At 46.2% G+C, this 24,937-nt stretch overlaps 1 protein-coding gene across 3 annotated transcripts in view; it reads left to right on the forward strand.

The window, feature by feature from the left end:
- The first annotated feature begins 4,172 nt into the window (after positions 1-4,172).
- Positions 4,173-24,937, forward strand: part of NPLOC4 (NPL4 homolog, ubiquitin recognition factor) — a 52,903-nt gene continuing 32,138 nt past the window's right edge. The window contains exons 1-6 of one of the 3 annotated variants that reach the window (XM_088829251.1): positions 4,173-4,359; positions 8,056-8,136; positions 14,034-14,146; positions 20,477-20,653; positions 23,188-23,236; positions 23,948-24,042. In XM_088829251.1, coding sequence (XP_088685377.1) covers positions 4,345-4,359; positions 8,056-8,136; positions 14,034-14,146; positions 20,477-20,653; positions 23,188-23,236; positions 23,948-24,042 — 530 coding nt within the window. In that variant the 5' untranslated portion in view covers positions 4,173-4,344. Of the gene's footprint in view, positions 4,360-8,055; positions 8,137-14,033; positions 14,147-20,476; positions 20,654-23,187; positions 23,237-23,947; positions 24,043-24,937 lie in introns of those variants that run through there. The other 2 variants (XM_055408345.2, XM_055408346.2) reach the window with 2 other exon arrangements.

Below are 24,937 nucleotides of genomic sequence, written 5' to 3' on the forward strand. Positions count from 1 at the left end.
TGGGTGTGTGCTGCTGTGTGGGCTTTACTCTAGTTGCAGCAAGCAAGGGCTACTCTTGAGCTGTGGTCTGCAGGCTTCTCATTGCAGTGGCTTCTCTTGTTGCATGGGTTTCCCTCATAGCTCAGTTGGTAAAGAATCCACCTGCAGTGCAGGAGACCCTGGTTCGATTCCTGGATCAGGAAGATCCCCTGGAGAAGGGATAGGCTACCCACTCTAGTATTCTTGGGCTTCCCTTGTGGCTCAGCTGGTAAAGAATTCACCTGCAATGCAGGAGAATTGGGTTCGATCCCTGGGTTGGGAAGATCCCCTGGAGAAGGGAAAGGCTACCCACTGCAGTATCCTGGTTTGGAGAATTCCATGGACTGTATAATCCATGGAGTCACAAAGAGTCGGGCAGGACTGAGCGACTTTCACTTTCTCTTGCTGCACAGGAGCACAGGGTCTGGGACACATGGCCTTCAGAAGTTGAGGCTCCCAGGCTCTAGAGCACAGAAGCTGTGGCACGTGGGCTCAGCAGTTGTGGCACATGGGCTTAGCTGCTCCTCGGCAAATGGGATCTTCCCAGATCAGAGGTCAAACCCGTGTCTCCTGCATTGGCAGGCGGGTTCTTCACCACTGAGCCACCAGGGAAGCTCCAATCTGTGCTTTTGCTTCAGGTTCCTCACTAGCTGCTCCCATAATGACTACTCCTTGGAGCCCAGCCTACACTCCGGCAGAGGGCCAGCTGCATGTCATGCCACTGAATTTTGGGAGGGTTCGTTAGACAGCAGTATCGTGAGCAGAAATGACTGACACAGAGTTTATTCTCTGTCGGGGACTGGTCTGCAGTACACAGCCCTGTGGTACAGTAGTGATGAAAGTTGACGATCCCCCATCATTCGGCGCTTACATTCAAGTACAGGGGAAGTCAGAGAATTATGCGGAGAAACAAACAAATATGTGCTGTTTTATATGGTCATGAGTGTCACGAAGCAAGGAAAGGAAATAGTGGTGATGTTGTCTTGCATAAGGTGATCGGGAAGGCCTCACTGTAAGGCTCTGGTTCCTAGGTATACACCCAAAAGTATTGAAAACAGGGACTCAAACAAATACATAGATATACAAGATCATAGCAGGCAATGGCACCCCACTCCAGTACTCCTGCCTGGAAAATCCCATGGACGGAGAAGCTTGGTAGGCTGCAGTCCATGGGGTCACTAAGAGTCGGACACGACTGAGCGACTTCACTTTCACTTTTCACTTTCATGCATTGGAGAAGGCAATGGCAACCCATTCCAGCATTCTTTCCTGGAGAATCCCAGGGATGGGGGAGCCTGGTGGGCTGCCGTCTATGGGGTTGCACAGAGTCGGACACGATTAAAGCGACTTAGCAGCAGCAGCAGCAGGCAAAAGGTGGAAACAATGCAGGTGTCCATCAATGAAGAATGGACAAACAAAATGTGCTCCAAACATGCCATGGAATACGTGTGCATGTGTGTTTAGTTGCTTCAGTCATGTCTGACTCTTTGTGACCTTATGGACTGTGGCTCACCAGGCTACTCTGTCCATAGGATTCTCCAGCAAGAATACTGGAGTGGGTTGCCATGCCCTCCTCCAGGGGATCTTCTCAACCCAGCGACCAAACCAGTATCTCCTGCAGCTCCTGCATTGCAGACAGATTCTTTACCACTGAGCCACCAGGAAGCCTACCATGCTCAGCCATAAAATAGAAAGAAGCTCTAACACAGGCTACAATATGGATGAACCTTGAAAACATGATGCTCAGTGAAATAAGTCAGACACAAAAGTCCACATATTATGTGATTCCACTTGTAGAATAGGTAAAGCCATAGGGAAAGAAGGTAGGTTAGTGGTTGCCAGTGGTTGGGGAAGGGGGAAAGGGCAGCCACGGCTGAATGAGTGTGAGGTTTCCTTCAGGAGTTGATGAAAACTTTAGGACTAGATAGAGAAGGTGATTATTCAACATTGGGAATGCACTAAAGGACAGTGAGTTTTCCCCTTTAGAATGGTTAACTGTATGTTCTGTGAATGTCATCTCAATTTAAAAAAAGAAAAGAGGGAATTCCCTGGAGGTCAAGAGGCTAAGACTCTGTGCTCTCAATGCAGGGTCCCAGGTCCGATCTCTGGTCAGGGAACTAGATTTCACATGCCACAAGTAGAGAGTTTATGTGCTGCAACTAAAGATCCTGACATGCCAGGACCTAACATCCTTGGTGGTGCAACTAAGACCCAGTACAGCCAAATAAATAAATAAATAAAATTTTTAAAAAAGGAAAAGAAAAGAACAAGAGGACTGAGAACAAGCTGAAGGAAGAGAGGGAACAAGCCTCAGAGATTTTCCTGGGGCAAGGCCCCTGTGAGGATGACTTCAGGAAGGTCACCTGGGAGTGTCTCAGGATCCAGACCCGAAATGGAAGCAGCATGGCACAGGCGGAGGGAGAAGGTGAGCAATCAGACAGTCCCAATAAAGGCCTCAGGGAACCTCACAGCTGGAATGGCCTGCAGAATTCTCTCAGACTGAGACCTGGGGCTGGGCCTTGCTAACCATTGCTGCTATTGGGCATGTGCTGCCTGGGGGAAGGGACTGTGATCTGGAGTAAGCCAAGTCCCCAAAGGGGAGCTCAGCCAGCGCTGCCAGCAGCTTTGGTCCTGAGTGGGGGTCTGGGCAGTGCCCTCGGCACACGCCAGGCTGACATGCAGGAAGAGCATTTTGGGCACATGTAGTACCTTAGGTGGGAACAAGCCTGGAAAGTCTGACGAAGGATGGCTGTCTTCAAATTTTTCTCCGAGTGAGATGAGGAGATGACAGGTGTTGAGTAACATGCATCCAGTCTGACAGAAGGACCACTCAGGCAGAAGGTCAGGGATAGGGTGGGATTGGAGGTCAGGCCCAGTGCAGCCAGACTGTGACTTGTCTCTTCCTCAAAGGGGACACGCCCAGCCTCATCAGTTACTGCATCAGGCTTCAAAGCAGGATCTCAGGAAGATGGCTGTCACCTCTCTGGCTCCATCTCAGCCCTGTTATGATATTGGGTAGCCTTTGGATGAAAGTGTAGTTACCACCACTGTTATGGGCTGAACTGTGTCCCCCTCCAAATTTCTATGTTGAAGTCCAAACCCCGGGGCCTTAGAATGAGACTTTGAAGGTAAGGCCTTTAAAGAGGTAGTTAACTTAAAATCAGGCCATTAACGTGGGCCCTCCTCTAATGTCCTTATAAGAAAAGGAAACTGGGACACAGAGAGACACCAGGGATGCACTTGTGCAGAGGGAAGACACAGGATGAAGACGGCCATCTGCAAGCCAAGGAAAGCAGGTGCAGAAGAAACCAAGCCTGATCTCCGACTTCCGGCCTTCAGAACTGTGAGAAAAGAAGTTTAAGCCACTCAGTCTGTGGTATTTTGTCATGGCAGCCCCAGAGACATAACTACTAATATAACTTTAAAACATTAATGTAAATTTCACAGTCACACATGGAGATTAAAAGGTAAGCGGTGTAGATAGAGTAGACTAGCATGTCTGTCAATGCTTGGACGTGACCACACTAGGAGACGTCACCACCAGGACGCAGTCTTGTCCTTCTGTGTAAGGGATATAGTCAGTATGAGAAGCATACTGTATGGGAAGCAAAAAGAGGCCGTCCTGTACAAGAAGAGCAGGACAGGGTGAGAAAGCAGGACTCTTGTCAGCAGGATAAAAACCGCACACCTTGCCCCTTGATAGGAGCAACCCTATCAACTCTTCCACCAATGTTTGTCCCGCGGCCAGCCCCCTCAAGGCCACCGTGTTCTGCCCTCTGAACTAAAGCCTCAGTCTCCCCAAGGGTCTCCCTGATTCTCCTCCTGCACTATTCTCCATTCAGTTTCTAGAACAATCCTACAATGTTACACAGAGCATGCTTCCTCCACTCTCACCTCCCCAAAGACCTCCCTAACACACTTAGAATTTCCCAATTCGAGCCCACCGATCTCTGCCGGTGGATGAGACGCGCTCCGATGCTTCCACCTGGGCTGCAGCGCAGCGTCTCTCCACCGCGTGGCCAGCGGGGGGCGCCCCTCCACGCGGAGCCCAGCGCGGGGCCGCTCTGCGCAGGCGCGGGCCGTTGGTGGGGCCGGAACCTGATTGCGGGGCCGGAACCTGGTTGCGCGGCCGCGCGGCCGGGGGAGCGCGTCGGGTGAGGCACAGGACGTCGCGGCGGTGGCGGCCGGGCGGCGAAGCTGGAGCGACGGTGGCGGCGGCGGCGGGAGGCCGGGGCCGGGGCTGAGGCCGGGGTCGGGGCTGCGAGGCCCGTGGGGCGGCAGGCGGCGGCAGCCCGGGGCTCGAGCCCGGACACGGGAGCGGCCACCATGGCCGAGAGCATCGTGAGTGGGGCGGCCGGGCGGGAGGGCGCCGGGATGAGGCAGCATATTTGCCGGCGCGGCCTGCGGAGAGGCGCAGCGGCCCGCCCTCCTCCTCCTGGGCCGGCCAGCCGGCTGGGCTCCCGACCCCCTCTCCTCAGCTCCTCCCGTCCCCGGCTGGAGTGGGAGGCCGGGCGGTCTGAGGGTGTGGGCTGTGCCGGCCTCTCTATTCCTGTTCGCGGGGTCTCCCCGGCGCGCCTAGAAGAGGGGCTCCGGGTTGCCGGGAACTACGACCCTTCCTCGTCTCCTGTCCGTCTTTCCTGCCTCCTGCTGTCGCCCCAGTGAGTGCCTTGTCACAGGTCACTAAAAGAGCATTTTCTGCAATTGAGAGACCCCCCCGCTCCCCGCTAGAAGAAGCTGCGAAGAAGGGAGACGATGGACTGGCGGATGGCAAGGAGACCTTGACAGCTACCTGTCTGTAAAGGGATGTTAAAAGATCTCATTTTGTACTCGAAGTTAGAGATTAACACACGTCCCCTTAAAGTTTTTGTGCTTTTTTTCAAGTGAGAATCAGAAAAAAACTGGCCGTCCCTTAACTTGAGAAAAGTTCCTCTCAGAAGTCATTGTGGCCGGAAAAAACCGAACAGACCAGCTGGACAGAAGAATTTTTTGGTTAACTTTAAGGACCACTTGGAATTTCCTGGGGGAAGCAAAAGCAGTATGGGGTGGCAAGTCATGTTCAGAACTTGGCCTTGGGAGGGCCTCGAACAGTTTTGCCGGGTGTTGGGAATAGCACTCATTCTCTCTGGATGGTCAGGTCTGCAAGAACCTCCAGCTCTGGGACTTTCAGACTTTTCCTCTAGTGAGTCCTAACTCTGCTCTCTGTTCAGGGGCCCTGGCTCCTTTTCCGTGTTACCCAGCCTAGAGATGAGCAGAGGGAATAAATGGCTCAAGAGAAATGAGCAACTAACTCGTTTTAAAATAAGACTTACCACCAATTTTTGGTAACTCATCCTAGAAATAGGTTAAGAGTTAACACTCAAATATGCTTCCAGACTTTCTCTTTACTGTAGTATTTTTAACTGAATTGAAATACCTGTGGATCAGTGAGTTGTTTCAGAGAAAGCCACTTTTGTATCTGTGTATAAGGCAACGCTCTAGTTGATAGCATGGATCTCTTGCTGAATTTCTCACATTGTGAGGAATTGAAACAGATCATTCTTCTGAAATTTATTTCAGAAGTTTATTTACTTATTTAGAAGTCTAAAAATTTTTGTGGAATAACTTGATTTTTACCTCTCTAATTCTTTGACTCTCCCAAGAAGTATTCTGGGCTCACTTTCTTATAAATAGGGAGATCTAGGTTACCAGGAAGTTAATGTGTCTCTGTTACCTGGTTTGTCTTTTCTTGTGTATTTTACTTTATATTAGCCTGTGTCAAAGGCCAGGCCATAACTTCCCTCAGTATAAGTTATGTTTGTCTTTCGGAGTTAAATACCGAACTTAGCTTGGAAACCTCGACTTCTGTGTCTTGTTGTAAACGAACAAGTAGAATAACTTCTTAAGCTTTGGAACTCTCCAGAAACATGTAATCTTGACCTTTAACTCCTCAAGGAGTAGAGTGTCGTGCTCTTGGTCCTAAGTGAAGATTCAGCAGTCACTACATCCATCAGAGAGAGGCAGGGCTCTTTACTGCTTAACCTGCCTCAGTATTGGAGACAGACTGCAGAAACAAATAAGTGGGAGGTTACCTCATGTCCAGGCTGTGTATTAAGAAAACATTTTTCTAGATCTTGAATCTAGAGTATACTAAAAGTCAAAAGTCAAAGCACTTTTTGTTTGTGATACACACAGATGAGTGAGAAAGTTAAACAGATGTTATTGAAAAGCAAAAATGAAGAAAATACACTTTTAACAATTGGCATTTCATAAGGACTATTCAAAACAAAATCTTAAAATTGAATACAGTATGGGGGCAAAACCTTTTCAGTTAAGCAAAAGTTATTTGATCCCTGGGTCAGAAAGATCCCCGGAGTAGGAAATGGCTACCCGCTCCGGTGTTCTTGCCTGAAAAATTCCATGAACAGAGGAACCTGGCGGGTTACAGTTCATGGGGTTGCAGAGTCAGACACGACTGAACACACACGCACACAAGTTACTAGAAAATGAGAAAGGACTTCCCTGGTAGTCCAGTGGTTGAGACAGGACTCCTTGCTTCCCCTGCAGGGGGTAGGGGTTTGGTGCCTGGTTGGGAAAGTTCTGCATGCTGAGAGGTATGGCCGAAAAAACTAAAACAGAAAGACAGAGGCAAGCTATTTTTTAGGGAATGTAGGAATAATTTAGGAAAATCTAAATTATTATTATTTAAAGAATATTTATCTGGCTGCACAGAATCTTTGTTGCATGTGGGATCTAGTTCCCTGACCAGGGATTGCACGCCACTGGGACCCAGAGTCTTGGCCACTGAACCACCAGGGAAGTCCCTACATTATTCTTAATTTGTTTGATAAACTTGACCAGATCAAAAGCCATTGTGGCATTTTGTCCTGTATCAATGAAAGCCTTTCAAAAACAATTGCTTAGATATTTCTCATCTGTATAGTGTTGTTTTGAATACAATATACAGTGCAGTGTTGCTGAGAGGAAGAACATGAGTACTTTCTGGCACATTCTGTTCGTGGCTCCTCCCATCCCTCAGGTGGTTGGAACATCCTCTGTCTTGCTGGTGGCAGGGCATGCCATTTCATGCTCCCCACTGAGGTAAGACCTCGGATTGTTGGCCTGGACATAGCAGCTCACCTTCACTGGGCTTCTGTCAAGGTGAAAATCAAGTCTAGAAAGTGCTGCTCTGTCCAGCTGTCTTCCAGACCTGACAACCATTTCATGGCTAGCCATGAAAATACATGTATTTAAAACGCTGACAGATTTTAGCATGGTATTAAACATCTTATTTCTTTTATTCTTTTTATTGAAAGGAAATAGCAGATTAGATTTCCTGCAGTCCTTTTATGTTTTTAGGTTTTTTTTCTATTTTGGCCTCATGGCTTGCAGGGATCTTGGTTTCTAACCAAGGATTGAACCTGTGCCCTTGGCTTTCACTTTGGGGCCTAACCCTCGCTAGTCTGCTAGGGAGTTCCACGTTGAATTCCGTGATCTTTTAAAAGTAATCTGTATGGGTCTGGGAATAAAGATGTTTTTTTAAACAACTCAGTTGTTCATGATTCTTGTTTTTTTTTTTTTCCTGCTGATTAAAAAAAAAAAAATTTGTGTAAACCTGAAGAGAAAAATGTTGATCTTTCAGATATATTCTTTATAAATAATGGTTAAAAGTTGAGGTTGTAGGAATTCCCTGGTGGTCCAGAGGTTGGGACTTAGCACTTTCACTGCTGAGGGTGTGAGTTCAAGCCCTGGTTGGGGAACTTAAAATTCCATAAGCTGTGCGGCATGGCCAAATACATTTTTTAAAAATTGAAGCTGTATTTTTCTGAGTGAAATGATACGAGTTGACTGTTAGGATGTCCTCCCCTGTGCTGATGACTCTCAGACCTCTGCTTCATCTTCTAGAAACATTGGGTTACAATATGCAAGGGGAAAGGTGAAGTTTGACTCTTCAGTTTCAGTGACCCATATGCTGAGAGACTGCAGATGTTAGTTTCAGTAATAGGTCAGGACCTTCCAGGACCTTCCTGCACAGTAACCACCTTGTTTCGTTTACCATAGATAATCCGTGTCCAGTCCCCAGATGGGGTGAAGCGGATCACGGCAACGAAGAGAGAAACAGCTGCAACGTTTTTGAAAAAGGTACCTGTGGCCTGGGTATTGACCTTTCTCCATCCTCCACTGTTGTTCCCTTCCTAGTCTGTACCTTTTCTCTTGCCCTCATTTTCTTGATTCCTCCCCACTCCCAAGTTTAGTTTCTTGCATTGGTTTTCTCTGTCATGATTGATGGGACTGATACAGGATCAGATGTGTCACTGCTTACCGTTGTAGGACCAAGGGCCCAAAGGTCAGTGTAAAAGGATTTCACAGGAGGAATATTTGTGAGTGAAAAATCAGAGAGTGAAGAACTTGAATCGTCCAGCAGAGGGGAATTATTAACGTGTATAGAACAATCCCACTTTCTTCTTAAAAAATTAAATAAAGCTCCATATACAAATCTGTGATGTGAGAATGTGGTTTAAAGAGCATAATCCAGACCTAAAAGGGGTAGCTCTGGAAGAGGAGACCAAAGGAAGAAGAGTGGCTTTTGCTTGATGCTTCATTCTAGAGGTCGGCAAAGCATGGCTCATGGCTGGCCGCCTATTTTCATTGGAACACAGCCGCACTCTTTGGCTTATGTACTATCTGGCTGCTTTTGAGCTCCAGGGGCAGAGTTGAGTAGTTGTGACAGATTGTATGGCCTGAAAGCTGAAAATATTTACTGCCTGGCTCTTTACAGAGAAAATTTGCCAACCTCTACTTTATACATTCTTTATTATTTGAATTTGTTGTAGATAGCTATTAACTTTTATAATGATAAAAGAATATCATTTTTCATAAGCAAAAAAATAAATGGTCACAGACTGTTAAAGCCAGAGGGAATTTTCAGTGTCAGGTAGTCTGATCTTTTTCTTTTCACAAAGATGGAAATTGAAGTCCGGGGAATAAGGAAATTTGCTGAGGATTACACTTTGGTCTGTTAAAGAAGTCATAGCACTTACCTGAGAAGTTTGGTTTCTGAAAAGTCGTTTCTGTTTTGATTCCAACAGTGCTGCTTAAGCGACTGTATTTACAAGAATAAAAGAAAAAAGACCCCAGTGCAGTAGACAGCAGAAAAGAGAATCTCTGTGTCTTTAAGGACTTTTTAATACCCTGCGTGCGTGCTTACTTACTCAGTCATGTCCAGCTGTTGGTGACCCCATGGACTGTAGCCTGCCGTGGAAGTTTCCAGGCAAGAATAGTGGAGTGGGTTGCCCCTTCCTACTGCATTTTAATATTTTCCTCTCTGCTTTCTTAGTAGCAGCTGAGCATCGTCAGCTCACTTCTGGTGATGGTGCTGGGACACCCTGAAAGCTTGAGTTCTTGAGATACCGTCTGAGACAAAGATGAAGCCTTACGTAGCTATTGCTTGGACAGTTGTGGGGATAAACATGAGATTAAGACTGCCTACAGTTCTTTTCTTTTCCAAGTCTTTGTTTTTTGAAAATTTCATTTATCTGTAGTAACCATGTAGAGATATGATTTTGTTTTTAACTTGAGGTTTTTGTGCTTGGCATCAAATGTAGAGTTGTTGGACAGGTTAAATTGAAATGATTTAAGAAAAGCCTAAAAATACAGGATTATTCCGACTTTTATTTGCCTCAGAAGTATTCTGAAATCCTAGTACTCCCTCTGGGTATTTACTTGTTGCCTTGCAAAGGGAATATGGACACAATAGCTGTCACTGGATGTGGGTGGAGTCAGGGAGGTACAGTTTAGTGTTGACCTAATTTCTGAAGCCATTATCACCACAGTAGTCATTGCTTAGGAGAAATTTGCTTGGGAATACTCAAACATTTATTACGCTGAGATGTTTCCTCTCAAGTGAAAATCCTTTCTTCTGATTATGCGAACAATATGGATTAATTATAAAAGCCTTAAACAGTACAAGGAAGTATAAAGAAGCAATAAGAATAACTCAAAATTTTACTAGCCAGAAATAACTGTTACTGTAGCATGCCTTTATGTGTACACATACTCCTGCGTATGCATGTACACGTACTTTCACCAAAATAGGATTGTACTATACTCCTGCTGTATTTCAAATCTGAGGTTAAGGGGAAACATTTATGGATCACTAAAGAAAAAAATGGAGACGGAATTGGCAACCTACTCAGGTACTCTTGCCTGGAGAATCTCATGGACAGTGGAGCCTGGTGGGCTACAGTCCGTAGGGTTGCAAAGAGTCAGACATGACTGAAGCAACTTAGTACAAAAAACGAAAAAAAAAACTGGCATGCCTGTATTTTAATTTATATGTAAAGTGCTTTTTTAAGACTGATTTGGAAATAATGTATTTTAATCATGTATTATGAGTTCGTAAAGAGGAAAATCCAACTGAAATTAATTGGATAGGCTCTCCCTGTGACCTCACATTCAGAGTCCAACCTTCCTGAACCATTTTTTGATTCAGGGGACCATGTTATGTTTTATTGAAGGGGTCACTGTCTGCCCTGTCAGTAAGATCAGTGAGCCAGCCACCAACACCTGTGTTTCAGGTGCTGGTGCTAGGGTGCTCTCCTCCTTACCAACGAGGCTCAACAACCAAGATCCCTGTTTCTTCCTTGATTGATCATTGAATGGATTGTTTGATGGCAGTGTTGAGGGGTGATGGTTGTTTAGCTATCTGGGTGACAAGTTACACGAGTCCAGGCAGTGACCCAAATGTCAACCCTCCTGCCCTGTAGGCAGAAGTAAGATGCACCCATTCTAGAGAAATTCACATTTCACCTTGTGATTATTTGTAACCTGCTTTTTTCACTTCACAATAGGTTATGGACATGGCTGTATGTCAACAAATGTAGATTTGTATTTTTTTTTTAACTGTGATAAGAAAAATAACATAAAATTTGCCATGCAAACTGTGTTTAAGTGTAGCATTAAGTACATTCATAGTGTTGTACAGCCATCACCGCCAACCATCTCCAGAATTTCTTCATCTTCCCACTGAAACTCTGTTCCCATTAAACACAAACTTCCTCTCCCTGCCTCCCCTTCAGCTCTGGTAACCACCCTACATTCTGTCTCTCCAGGTGTGTCGTATTAGTGGACTTATACTGATTTTTGATAATTAATAATATGGCTGTGCATTTGTACCCCGTAAGTGGGCTTTGAAATGGCCCCACTTGTGCCTCACAAATTTGCCTGAAAAGTGTGTTAACCACTGAACTTTGTTGGCTCCAACTTCCCATCCCCACACTTGATACCCTTGATCCTGATTTAATATGTAGCATTATGCTCTCTAAGGAGATTGGTTTTGCAAGTGTGATGAGATGTCTTGCAATGAAAATCTCATAGAATCTTGAGTTACTGGATCCTTTGAAAGCATCTAATGCTTCTCACTGAAGAATTCCTTCTCTGTGAATCATTAGACCATAAACCCCTCCAGGACAGGTTCTTCTGGCTGTCTTGCTTTGAGTCGTCTTTCCTTATCTCCAGGATCCAAGGGTTTGCTTCTGCTATTGTCACTTCCCTGAAAGGGCCTTTACTGAGTCACCCCAGATCCTACTTCTATCCTTTTTTTTTTTGGCTGTACCTTGTGGCTTGTGGGATCTTAGTTCCCTAACCAGGGATCAAATGTGCACCCTCAGCCATGAAAGCGCAGAGTCCTAACTGCTGGGTTGTTAGGAAATTTCCCTCAGTCCTTTCTTAACCGACCTCTTAGCAGCAAGTGACTCTGTCCTTTCTCTTTATAATAGTACACATTTGTTTACCTGTGAATTAAAGTACCTGCTAAGAGATGCTTGAAAAATGTGAGCAGTCAAAAAGACTGATGATGAAGCGAATACCCAGGTCTGGGTCGGGGCAGTGCCAGCCTCCAGGAACCATTGGTCAGCCTTCCCACTCCCTCACCCTGTCACTTCTCTCCTGACTTGATGGGAGCTGCTTCCCCACTTTTCTGTGTTTTACCACCTCTATGCGTTCCTAAACCCTAAATTTTAGTTTTGGCTGTTTTTGAACTTAAATGAAATCATGCCATGTATTCTTTTTTGTTACCTTGCATTATAAACATTTGTATTCATCTTACACAGTACCATGTTTCTGGTTTTATTAAAGTAGTCACACATCAAGATTATCTCAGGTGTGAAATGAAGTTTTTAAGCTTTTTTTTCCTGGCTGCACTGCGTGGCACGTGGGATCTTAGTTCTTCTACTGGGGACTTATGCCCTCTGCGATGAAAGGCAGAGTCTTAACCACTGGACTGACAGCAAAGTCCCAGTTTTTAAGATTTTAACTTTGCTCTTGTAATACTCTGCTAAGGTTTTTGTTTTTTTTTTTAATGCTTGATGCCTTGTGTTCGGTTTCTGTATCTTTAGATAAAGAATTCAGAGTTCGCAGAAGCAGTTATTTTCACAGGAGCACCATATAGAACCTAGTATATATATTTCTGCATCTCCCAAAAGTGGGATTCAGCATGTGTGAAATAATGTTGCTCCTGTTGTATTTGAAAATACTGCTGCTCTCGGTCCTGACAGAAAGCACAGATTTCAGTCATGTGGTCATAGGGATTGCCCTCTGCCCACAGGACTGCCCACACAATACCTTGCACCACTTCAGAGATTGCCTTACATCCCAGGGGTGCTATCCTAACTCACGGGAACGATGTTCCTGGTACGAGAGTTCATTCTTATTCTTGGCAATAGCTTGCAGTGCTCTGTCTATAGGAAAACAGTACGGTTTTGCAGAACAGATAAAATGCCACAATTTGTTAATTTCAGTTTATCGCTGTTTCAGAAAAACATCAGAAGTCTTTAGTCTTGTCTGTTTCTTTTTCTTTGGCCACACTGCATAGCATGTGGGATCTTAGACCCCGACCAGGAATTGAAACCATGCCCTCTGCGTTGGGAGCATGGTATCTTAACCCCTGGACTGCCAAGAAAGTACCTGTTCCTGTTCCTGACCAGCATTGTTGCGCTCTCAGGATTCTCATGGCGATTCTGTGATGATTTCCTGTTGTGTGATTTAGAGTTCTTATCTTCATGTGTCCTCTGCTTCTGAGTTTCTGTCTGGTGTTCAGCCTGAAGAACATCCTCTGGCATTTATTGTGGTGGAGTCTGTGGGCAACAGGTGCCCTTGGGTCTTGTCAACTTGAGAATGTTTTCATTTTGCCCTTGTATTTGAAGGGTATTGTCTCCAGATGGAGAATTCTGAGTTGACAGATTTTTATTCCTGTCTCAGCACTTTAAAGATGTTGTTCCATTGTCTTCTGTTCTCCATTGATCTTTGGTTTCTAGCGGTGTGATGACAATGTGCCCAGGCATAGTTTTCTCTTTATTTATCCTCTTTTGGTTTTGCTGAACTTCCTGGATTTGTTACTTGTATGTTTTTCATCAAATTTGAGGGTTTTGGCCATTCTTTCTTCAAATATTTTTCAGTCCTAGCCTTATTCTCTTCTCCTGAGGATCATTTGCTATTGCTCCGGAAGTTCCCTAAGGCTCTGTTCATTCTTTCAAATCTCTCTCTGTAGATTGTATAATCTCTATTAACCCATCTTTAATTGACTTTTTTTTTTTTGGTTTGTTTTTGTCATTTTCCTTATGATGATAAGCCCATCCAGTGAATTTTCTATTTCAGTTGTAGAATTTCCATTTGATTATATTATATAAATTTCTGTTTCTCTGCCAAAATTCCCTATCTCAGATGACCCTAAGAGTTGAGCTCCATGTCTTGGCCCCAGACTCGAGTTTCCTCATAAGAAAGCAAAATGACAAGAGGTATTTGTTTAATGAGCAGCAGTTTCTAAACTCACTAGGAATGTCTGATGAGTATATGTGGCAGAGTCATGAGCCTTCAATGTTTTGGTATGTTATCTGCTGTGCTGTGACTTGTGAGGTTTTAGTTCCCCAGCCAGGTATGGACCCACGTCCTTAACCCTGAAAACTCAGAGTCCTAACCCCTGGACCGTCAGGGAATTCCCTTAAATATTTTACTAAATCTTTGTTGTTTGGGGCTTGTTTTAGGTCGCAAAGGAGTTTGGCTTCCAAAATAATGGCTTCTCAGTTTACATCAATAGAAACAAGACTGGAGAAATAACAGCATCATCTAACAAATCCCTCAACCTGCTGAAGATCAAGTGAGTGCTCTAGGGGAGAAGGTGGGGAGTGGGGAGGGCATGCTGGCACTAGTTACTGCCTGAAGTCGCTAAGTTCTCCCCTGTTCCCTTCTGCTACTGTGATTACGGTCTTGAACGCGGACCAAAGTGCGGCTGACCGTGCTGCTTGCCAGGTGTTTGGCAGCCGTGCCAAATCTACAGTTACTGTCGAGCTGGTCTGTTTGACTTGCAGAATTCAGGGATATACGTCACAGAGGAGGAGTTATCGTGTGTGTGCAGCTGCATACTCAGCTGCTTCACTGCAGAGAAGGACCTTGAATGTAGCTCTGTGTGTAGTGTAGTTCTGCCTTGAGACCTGCTTGGTAGGTCTGTGTTGTATTTCTTGCTGGCAAGACCCCTGGCATCCCTTAGAATTGATGGGTAATATCAGAAAGAGTTTCTTGGGTACAGAGACCTCTTCTGTTTCTTTAGTTTGATGGGAGCATAGCCACGTCCATTTGTTTATATGTTTTCATGCATGGGCAGGGCTGAGTGATTGTGACAGAGGCTATCTGGTCTGCAAAGCCAAAAATATTTTACTGTCTGGCCCTTTATAGAAAAGGTTTGCTGACCCTTGTCTGAGCTGTGTGGGCACACCTGCTCACGTATTAGTGAGTAGAACCCTTCAGATTTTTGCTGTCCTTAGGTAGTGGGCAGGGAATTCTCCTATTTGGGCTACAGGTAGCCTGGCTGCTGTGACCACTAGTGAGGGTTGGGCTGGGCTTTGTTGGTACTTGGCTGTGTGCCTTTTACCAGTCAGAATAATAGGCTGTCTTGGCAATCTGTGTGGTCCATTTTAGATTCACAATAAGTATATCTTGGGGGGAAAAATGCAGTTTTAACATGAATTTATTTGTTCTTCAACAGATACTTGTTTGGCATCTGCTCATTGCCTGCTGCTGTGATGATGTAAAGCCTTGTCTTGTGTATATTTGTTTCCAGTGGATGAGGGTCGACTTTACTCCCAACTTGCAAAGGGTTTCCGCATCTTGAGAATCACTTCTTGTGGGTGTTACTCGGGTTGGACTCACACCCACTACTCAGCTATGTGCCTGGATAGTCACCCAGTCTCACTGGGCCCCTCCACCCTTGTCTGTTGCGGGGTAGGGGGCTTGCGCCTCCTCCATATGGTTGTCTGGTCCCTGCATGGGATGAGCACTGTGTACGTGGCAGCTGTGTGTCTTCGAGCTGTACTGACGGCTGGATGCCAGGAACGGGGGGCTGCAGAGTGAAGTGCCCTTTAGGCAGAGCTGTCCACCTGCGCTGCGATCACACATGGAGGGCGTGTCCTTCTTGTCCGTGAGCGTGTCTTTTCAGTGATAGTTGTGGTGCTTGCTGAGCAGCACGAGCCCAAACTTGAGAACCACGTCCTGGCACTGCTCGAGAGGTACCTGACCACGTCTGTAAGAGTCGGTCACCCAGAGCTTCTTGTGGGTCTCACTTCACTGCCTTTGTTGCCATTTTCACAGTTCAACTGGCTGTTCTAATTCTCTTATTCATTTGTGGGTTCTTTTTTTCCCCCTCTGGCTATTTTGAAGATCTTCTGTTGGTCTTGGGGTCCTGTTTGATCTGTCAAGATGTGGACTTGATGGTTTGTTAGTTGCTGTGTGTAATTCTACTGGATGTAAAATGTTATTTTCTGTATCTGCAGGTGAGGTCTAGAGAATTCTTCTCCATTATCTCTTTAAATATTAACCTCTCCTTCAGTCTAGTATTTCAGTGATTACATTTTTTACTTTTTTCTGATTTCTTTCAGCCCTGGCTGTTAGCTCATATACTCGCAGGGGCTTCTTCCCAGCTCCTGCTCTGCTCTCACGCTGGCCCCCAGGCTTCCAGTGAAGACTGCTGGGTTCCTTGGGGTTCTGCCTTGGCCTGTCACACACCTGGTGCTTCCCTCTCAGGTCCTGAGGGGTCTGGAGTGTGTCTCTCTGGAATGTGTCTAGGGTTTGTGAGGACCCTGTTGCACTATTGCTGTTGTCTAGCCTGTTCTAAGCAGGGGTTGGGAAGAGCTGCTAAGTCTGCGGCCCCTCTGCCCACTCTTGGAGCCACTGCTCCTTGCAGACAGCCTCTTGTTGCTCAGTTCCTCATTCCATTTCCAGCTGACGTTTCATTCCTCAGTATGCATTCTTGGTCTTAAGCCCCACGCCTGGAGTCTTGGCTGTCTAACTCTGTTGAGTGTGTCCTGCCCTTTCTGGGTCCTAGTGCTTTGTTTCTCGTGCACATTTGGTGACCTTTTCTGGAGAGCTTGTATTTGGCCAAACTTGGTCTTAGGAGGCCCTGAAGGATCTGGGATTATAGGCTTTCCTACTGAAGGAAATGCCAACCCACTCCAGTATCCTTGCCTGGAAAATCTTGTGGACAGGGGAGCCTGGTGGGCTGCAGTCCATGGGGTTGCAGAGTCCGGCACAACTGAGTGACTAACTTACCTACTGAGAAACATTTGTTTCTGTAAGCACAAGGGGGCGTTGTGGGCTCAGCATTCAAGTTAATTTCTGTGGTTTCCTGAACCAAGTAGCATCCCTGATTGTACCCTGGATGCTTGCAAGAGCAGGCCTTTGGTTTCAGACTCTCAGACAGTTTTGCCTACAGTGTAGTGGATGGAGGCAGATAGGATTTCTCCTTTGTCTATTTTGTCAGCTGGTAGGTTTTTTCCCAGCTGTTGAGACATCTTCAGACGTCTGGCTCTGTGTGGCATTTTGGGCTCAGCAACTCGCTTTGGGCAGGCAGGCTCAAGGCCTCATCTCTGTCACCCAGAGAAAGACTATAAACCAACTTCAGGGTTCCCATCATGAGCTGGCCATAGGCTCCCTCACTATTCTTGTTTGAGCTGCTTTGGGTTTTTGGACCCTTCGGAGTTCCTTTCTTTAGAGCTCCACAATGCATTTTAGAGTGTGTTTGTTAAAACTGATGGAGTAGTTGAGCCAAGTATCCTGAACCTGGAGGATGTTTAGGAATATCTCTTTTGCTGTTAGACATAGACATCTTCGATTACAAGTTGGCGGTCTTATCACCCTAAATCGTGAGAGGAAAAAGAGGGCCGAGCAGACCCGCTGAAGAGCTGCAGCCCAGCCTCCCTGTCCTGGCTGAGGCGCCTGTCTGGTTCTCTCTGTTGGTTGGAGGCTGCAGGCTGTGCTTGCAGTCTTACTTTCTGCACGTGCCTCTTGTTGAGAGCAAGGGATACTTACCCAGTGGTGGTGCTACAGCTTTTCCTCCCAGACGGGGATTGGCTGCTTGTCTCAGGACCCACAGTGCTCCTGGGTGGTACTGTTCACTGGCCTCAGGGGTGGTGGTGTTAGGTGGGCAGTCAGGCTCTGCCGAAGCCTGCAGTGGGTCTGATGGGGAAAGGACACTATTCATATTGAAAATGATTGGAAACCAAATACTGCCCTTTGCAGTGTGAAGCATGGCAGCCTTTGTAGAAAGCAGTACGTCAGCAGCTTTAAGAACAAATAAAACTCCTGAAGTCTAATGTACCCTCTCTGGGAAATCTGCCCTGCGGCCGGGAGACCGTGCCATCTCTTGGTGGCATGTTGGTGGCAGGTCTCTCAAGAGCCTTGCCTGTCATGCGGGAGCAGCAAAGCGCACTGTGGGGTGGCTTCACCGCGGAACATTGACTAGAGGTAGACCATCTTTGGAGGGCTTGTGTGGGAACAGCAAATGCAGAAAGTGTGTGTCTAACCATCTCAGGGTTGTACATTAGTGACATGCATTTTACAGACACGTGTGTAAATGTAAAGAAAGAAGTGGAAGGATGTGCCCCAGGGAGGTAAATGAGGGAGCTAAAAAGAGGGCTTAAATTGAAGAAAGTAGGGAAAACCACTAGACCATTCAGATATGACCTAAATCAAATCCCTTATGATTATACAGTGGAAGTAAGAAATAGATTTAAGGGTCTAGATCTGATAGATAGAGTGCCTGATGAACTCTGGACGGAGGTTTGTGACATTGTACAGGAGACAGGGACCAAGACCATCCCCATGGAAAAGAAATCCAAAAAAGCAAAATGGCTGTCTGAGGAGGCCTTACAAATAGCTGGGAAAAGAAGAGAAGCGAAAAGTAAAGGAGGAAAGGAAAGATATAAGCATCTGAATGCAGAGTTCCAAAGAATAGCAAGGAGAGATAAGAAAGCCTTCCTCAGCAATCAGCGCAAAGAAATAGAGGAAAACAACAGAATAGGAAAAACAAGAGATCTCTTCAAGAAAATTAGAGATATCAAGGGAACATTTCATGCAAAGATGGGCTCGATAAAGGATAGAAATGGTATGGACCTAACAGAAGCAGAAGATATTAAGAAGAGGTGGCAAGAATACACAGAAGAACTGTACAAAAAAGATCTTCATGACGAAGATAATCACGAATGCGTGATCACTCACCTGGAACCAGACATCTTGGAATGTGAAGTCAAGTGGGCCTTAGAGAGCATCACGACGAACAAAGCTAGTGGAGGTGATGGAATTCCAATTGAGCTATTTCAAATCCTGAAAGATAATGCTGTGAAAGTGCTGCACTCAATATGCCAGCAAATTTGGAAAACTCAGCAATGGCCACAGGACTGGAAAAGGTCAGTTTTCATTCCAATCCCAAAGAAAGGCAATGCCAAAGAATGCTCAAACTACCGCACAATTGCACTCATCTCACACGCTAGTAAAGTCATGCTCAAAATTCTCCAAGCTTGGCTTCAGCAATATGTGAATCGTGAACTTCCAGATGTTCAAGCAGGTTTTAGAAAAGGCAGAGGCACCAGAGATCAAATTGCCAACATCCGCTGGATTATGGAGAAAGCAAGAGAGTTCCAGAAAAACATCTATTTCTGCTTCATTGACTATGCTAAGGCCTTTGACTGTGTGGATCACAATAAACTGTGGAAAATTCTGAAAGAGATGGGAATACCAGACCACCTGACCTGCCTCTTGAGAAACCTGTATGCAGGTCAGGAAGCAACAGTCAGAACTGGACATGGAACAACAGACTGGTTCCAAATAGGAAAAGGAGTACGTCAAGGTTGTATATTGTCACCCTGCTTATTTAACTTATATGCAGAGCACATAATGAGGAACGCTGAGCTGGAAGAAGCACAAGCTGGAATCAAGATTGCCGGGAGAAATATCAATAACCTCAGATATGCAGATGACACCACCCTTATGGCAGAAAGTGAAGAGGAACTCAAAGGCCTCTTGATGAAAGTGAAAGAGGAGAGTGAAAAGGTTGGCTTGAAGCTCAACATCCAGAAAACGAAGATCATGGCATCTGGTCCCATCACTTCTTGGGAAATAGATGGGGAAACAGTGGAAACCATGTCAGACTTTATTTTTTGGGGCTCCAAAATCACTGTGGATGCTGATTGCAGCCATGAAATTAAAAGACGCTTACTCCTTGGAAGGAAAGTTATGACCAGCCTAGATAGCATATTAAAAAGCAGAGACATTACTTTGCCAACCAAGGTCCTTCTAGTCAAGGCTATGGTTTTTCCCGTGGTCATGTATGGATGTGAGAGTTGGACTGTGAAGAAAGCTGATCGCCAAAAAATCGTTGCTTTTGAACTGTGGTGCTGGAGAAGACTCTTGAGAGTCCCTTGGACTGCAGGGAGATCCAACCAGTCCATTCTAGAGGAGATCAATCCTGGGTGTTCATTGGAAGGACTTATGCTGGGGCTAAAACTGCAATACTTTGGCCACCTAATGCGACGAGTTGACTCACTGGAAAAGACTCTGATGCTGGGAGCGATTGGGGGTAGGAGGAGACGGGGACGACAGAGAATGAGGTGGCTGGATGGCATCACCGACTCGATGGACATGAGTTTGAGTGTACTCCGGGAGTTGGTGATGGACAGGGAGGCCTGGCGTGCTGTGGTTCATGGGGTCGCTAAGAGTTGGACATGACTGAGCGACTGAACTGAACTGAACTGAACTGAACTGAAAGAGAGGGCGAAGGAAGGAATGAGGGGAAGTGGGCGCCAAGCAGAGGAGGAGGAGGGCAGAGGCTGTGCTGCTCCAGTGTCTGCTGAGGTTGTGCGTCTTCTGTGTGGAGCGAGGTGTGTCTGTGCCTGTGCAGCATAGATCCTGTAGTGTGGTTGTAAGGAAGTTCTGTTTCAGTCCAGAGAGCCTGTTGCTGACCTTAATGAGGTGAACAGGTGCAGGCGAGACAGGAAAGGAGTGCTCTACTCTTAAAATTGGAAGCCTTGCTCTCTAGGCCGTTGGGGTGGTTGGTGTTGGCTTCCAGGCGTCAGAAGTTTTTGCATGAGTTGATCTTCTGTACAGCTCAGGTTGTGGAGAAAGGAAGACAGCCTCAACTTAACATTTGTTGTTTGAACAGGCATGGAGATCTGCTGTTCCTGTTTCCCTCGAACCTTGCGGGACCATCATCTGAGATGGAGACATCAGCCCCGCAGGGGTTGAAGGCCTGTGGTGCTCCCAACGTGGTGGAAGATGAGATCGACCAGTACCTCAGCAGGCAGGATGGGAAGATCTACAGGAGCCGCGACCCACAGCTGTAAGTGCCCTCGGGGCTGCAGGGTCAGTCAAGTGAAATGTCTGTAATGTGTCCTGATGAAGAAATGTAAGTTTTGAGTTTGACCATCTGTTTTCAACTTACATCTCACTTAAGTTATTCTGTGAGCTTTTTCTCATTGTTTGAATCTCAAACTGTGCTCCACATGTATTTTAGAAGTTTTAAAGTGGTGAGAACTAAGAGATTTGAAAGAAGGGAGGAAGGAGCCTTAAACCAAGTCCCCTCTGTGGTGTGCCCCTGAAATACCTGGATGCACGTGCAGAATGGGCTTTAGCTAGTGTGGCAGGGTAGAGGGGGTGGTACCCAGGCACCTGCTGGCACAGGTCCTCATTCACATGGTCTTGTTTAATTCTTGTGGACAGAGCTTGACCTCCCATACTCAGTGCGCTCTTTCTGTTCTTCTAGGAAATGTTTCGTTTCCTAAAGGTGCTGCTCCCTTCGGAATGTTCACTTTTCACCGAGGATTGTGTAAAATGCTTATGCTTGTGTACATTTGTTTATTTTAGGTTTTTGGCTGTTTTTTTTTTTTTAATTTTAAAATACTTTATTAACTCTAGTCATCATCTAAGCCTTCAGTGAGTCAGTTATTTTTTGCTGAAGGAGGAGGGTTTGAAATATGAATATTACCAAATAGATGAAACTGAGCAAATGCTGTTGGAATAAGGACGCAGACAGACACCTGTTGACAGCAGCGTTGCCACAGATCTTCGATTTGTATAAAGCAGAGTATCTGCAAAGTGCAGCATAGTGAAACGAAGTGTGCCTTTTAGGAGACAGATGAGTGGACTTGCAAAGGTGGGAAAAGAGTGTCCTGTTCTCGCGAGGACTGGCCAGCCTTTAACTGGAGGATGGTAACAACGGAGGGACTGAAGGACAGGTGAACCACGAGTACAGAGGACTTGTGCTATGAAAGAGTTGCTGGAATGGCTGTGGAACTTGGAAGTAGGCTTCCCCTTGCCTCCCCAAAACTGTGCTCTAATGTAGATCACGTATGTAATGTCCTCGCATAAAGTAGACCAGGAGGCTTAAAGGATCACGGGATAGATATTTTATAAACCCACATATTGTTACTGTTAAACCTGACTCATTTGCATACAGGGGTCAGAGTGGCTGATAATGAACCAGGTGCTGTGTCCCTTATGTTCTGGTTTCAGTCATCCCCCTAATGGAACTGCCTCTTTATTGTCACTACATCAATTTTGGTGACTTTTTCTTTGACCTTACTTGTTTGGCCCTTCCTGGTACACTTGATAATGCTCCCACCACACCTTGAAATGTGACCTCATCTATCCTGTTGCCTTTCTGTGAACAATCCTTGATCTCCACTTGCTGATTACTGCTAAGTTGCTTCAGTCGTGTCCGACTCTGTGCAACCCCATAGACGGCAGCCCACCAGGCTTCCCCGTCCCTGGGATTCTCCAGGCAAGAACACTGGAGTGGGTTGCCATTTCCTTCTCCAATAGGTGAAAGTGAAGTTGCTCAGTCGTGTCGGACTAGTAGCGACCCCATGGACTGTAGCCCACCAGGCTCCTCTGTCCATGGGATTTTCTAGGCAAGAGTACTAGAGTGGCTTGCCATTGCCTTCTCCTTTGGCTGTTCTTTTTAAGGAGACTAGTTAGAAACATCTGAGTTCACACTCTGATGTAAAACTGAGTGAAAGTTGTCTCTGCAGTGGAGTGTGTAACTACATCACTCTGCAAGCATGACATTGAGATATTGGAATTCAGCATGCTGCATTAGGAACTTGTATATCTCCGATCAGAGGGCCTGAGAGAGTGCTGAGATGCAGTTGGCATGGAACCACTTTGTGGCTGTGGCCAACAGTCAGCTCTCCGCCCCCATATGTGTTCCTCCCAGGGTGGCTCCACCCTGATCAGCTTTTGTGAGGCCTCATTAGAAATCTTTTTCAGAGTTCATGTGCCTCCGTGTGCATTACCTGGAAGAGCCTGCCTGTTGGGAGATTCAGCCGTTTTTGCTCTGAAATACAGAACGAGGTGCACCTGAGAGTTCTCACGCCATGTGGACAGTGCTGTGACTGCACCTGCCAGCACCCTCACCACCCCAGCACATCCCCACGGTCCTACCCTGTGCAGACTGAAACCCACAGGGCCAAGTGATCTTTTCATCCTTTTTTCCAAGATATGCACGCAGAGTGGGTGTTTTCCACACCTGAGCTATTTATGTACCATTTTCGGAATTTTTGCCACATCCACATACCAACTTTCTTAGTCTTTACCTAACATTTTTATTTAAACTAACTTTAAATTCATTCACTTTTAGTTTGTGTCATTTTAAGCAGTTAATATCCATGGAATCACAGGTTTGATGCACAGGTCAATAGTTTTAATACACACCGAAATATGAAACTGTTAGAAGCTCTTCACCACGTACCACTTCAGATAACTTCACGTGGGTGGGACAGCATTTCGTTAGGTATGACATGCATTGTGAGTATCAGCACGCAAGGAGGCAGAAGAACACATGCTGACACTGCGTTTCTCTTCCCTGTGCTCTAGGTGCCGGCACGGGCCTCTGGGGAAGTGCGTGCACTGCGTTCCTCTCGAGGTGAGCGTCCACGCAGAGTGAGTTCCCAGAGCCATCTCCACACCTCTTAAGTCCCTGGGCTGGGTCGGAGTGGTTCAAAGAACTTATCTATTTATTGCCCTGGGCCTCGTATTCCCCTAGTGCAGGCTGCACTGGGAGGATGAGCCTTTATTTATGGGAGTGACCTTCTGGGTGGATTATGAACAGCTGGGACAGGTTATTGCTGTGATAAAGGGGCAGCATTTACACTGGGTTCCCTGGACAATCCTTTTAAAACCTGACACAAAGCTGGGCCTGGCGGTTTTCGTGTTCATCATCGTTTTGATTTACTTTGCCCTGAATCTTGCGTCTCTACTGATTTGTCCTGGTGAGATTGAGAGTTACCATAATAATGCTGACTTGTGACTGGTTGACACTGAATTTATGGCAGGAAGGCCAACCTGATTTTCTTCATGAGGCTCCTCTTACTTCATCTTGTGGCTTTTTTTTTTTTTTTTTGCAAAATTTACTTGATACTTACTTGACTTACATCATTTTGTATTTCATAGAGATTCATTTTAATCTTTTAAAGATAACTGGTACACAGAGAGCTTGGTTCTGACCTAGAACAGTAGTGAGGACCCAGCAACAGTTCTCCCTTCCTGCCCACCTGCCTCAGGGCTTAGCAGGTGGAGGCTGTGGCCGTGACCCTGGTTGCAGGTGCGTGACTCTGTTGACTGTGTGTTTTGGCAGCCGTTTGACGAGGACTACCTAAACCACCTGGAGCCTCCCGTGAAACACATGTCCTTCCACGCCTACATCCGGAAGCTGACTGGAGGGGCTGACAAGTAAGCAGCGGGAATGTGGGGGTGGCATCCGTGTGGCTTTGGGGCACAGAAGTTCATTTTCTGTCACTTGCACATGTTGCTTAAAGCCCCTTGGCATATGAGTAAGAAAAGTAAAGATCAGAGTCTGGGCATGCATTGTTTGAATTTGTGAAACTTATTCTGATTCTGGAAGAGGAAACGGGTGGAGACTCTGGTACCTGCTGTAGTCTGCAGTGCCCAGTGTATGGGCAGAGGCCAGGCTGGTGGTGGCCACTGTGAAGGCCTGGGGTACCTTGGCAGCCTTCTCTCGGGTATGCGGAGTTCTGGCAGCTAGTTGTTTGCGAAGATGGATGAGATGAGGCATAACAGTGGCCAGTCCTGTGTCTGTGGAGTCTGAGCCACCTTCCCACTGCTTTTTGGAAAACCCGAACCACCTCCCCCCAATCCTCTTGGCTCCCCTGTTTCACAGCCCCCGTCAGCCCTTTGCCCTGGAGCCTGCCTTGTTAGCAGCTGAACTTCACAGCCATAGTAAGGCCGAGGTGTAGGGTGTTATCCCTCGCTTGGCCTCTGGTGCCTCAGCATTGCTGTCTGCAGGCTCAGCCAGGCAGGCAGCGGGGGTGCAGGTGGGCAGTGGGGATGGCTGGATCTTAGAGAGCAGCTGTGACAGTGGCAAGCTCTTTGATTTCTTCTGAATTATATCAAGTCCTTGCCACGCAGCCCCATCCTGCTGATGTGTTCATGTCACCAAAAAGGAACGGACTTCTTACCAGGATTTTATGATTCCTGTCCGTGCAGAGAGAGGAGATGGTGGCTGAACCCAAGTCAGCAACATTTCATGAAAAATGTCATGTTCGCCTACTTGTAGTTTTTCTCTGACAGCCTGCTGACATCCTGAAATGACTTTTTAAAAAACTTA

The sequence above is a fragment of the Moschus berezovskii genome, chromosome 20 (assembly GCF_049115385.1).
Source record: "Moschus berezovskii isolate FMDL1 chromosome 20, NW_MosBer_1.0, whole genome shotgun sequence".
Classification (NCBI taxonomy): Eukaryota; Metazoa; Chordata; class Mammalia; order Artiodactyla; family Moschidae; genus Moschus; species Moschus berezovskii.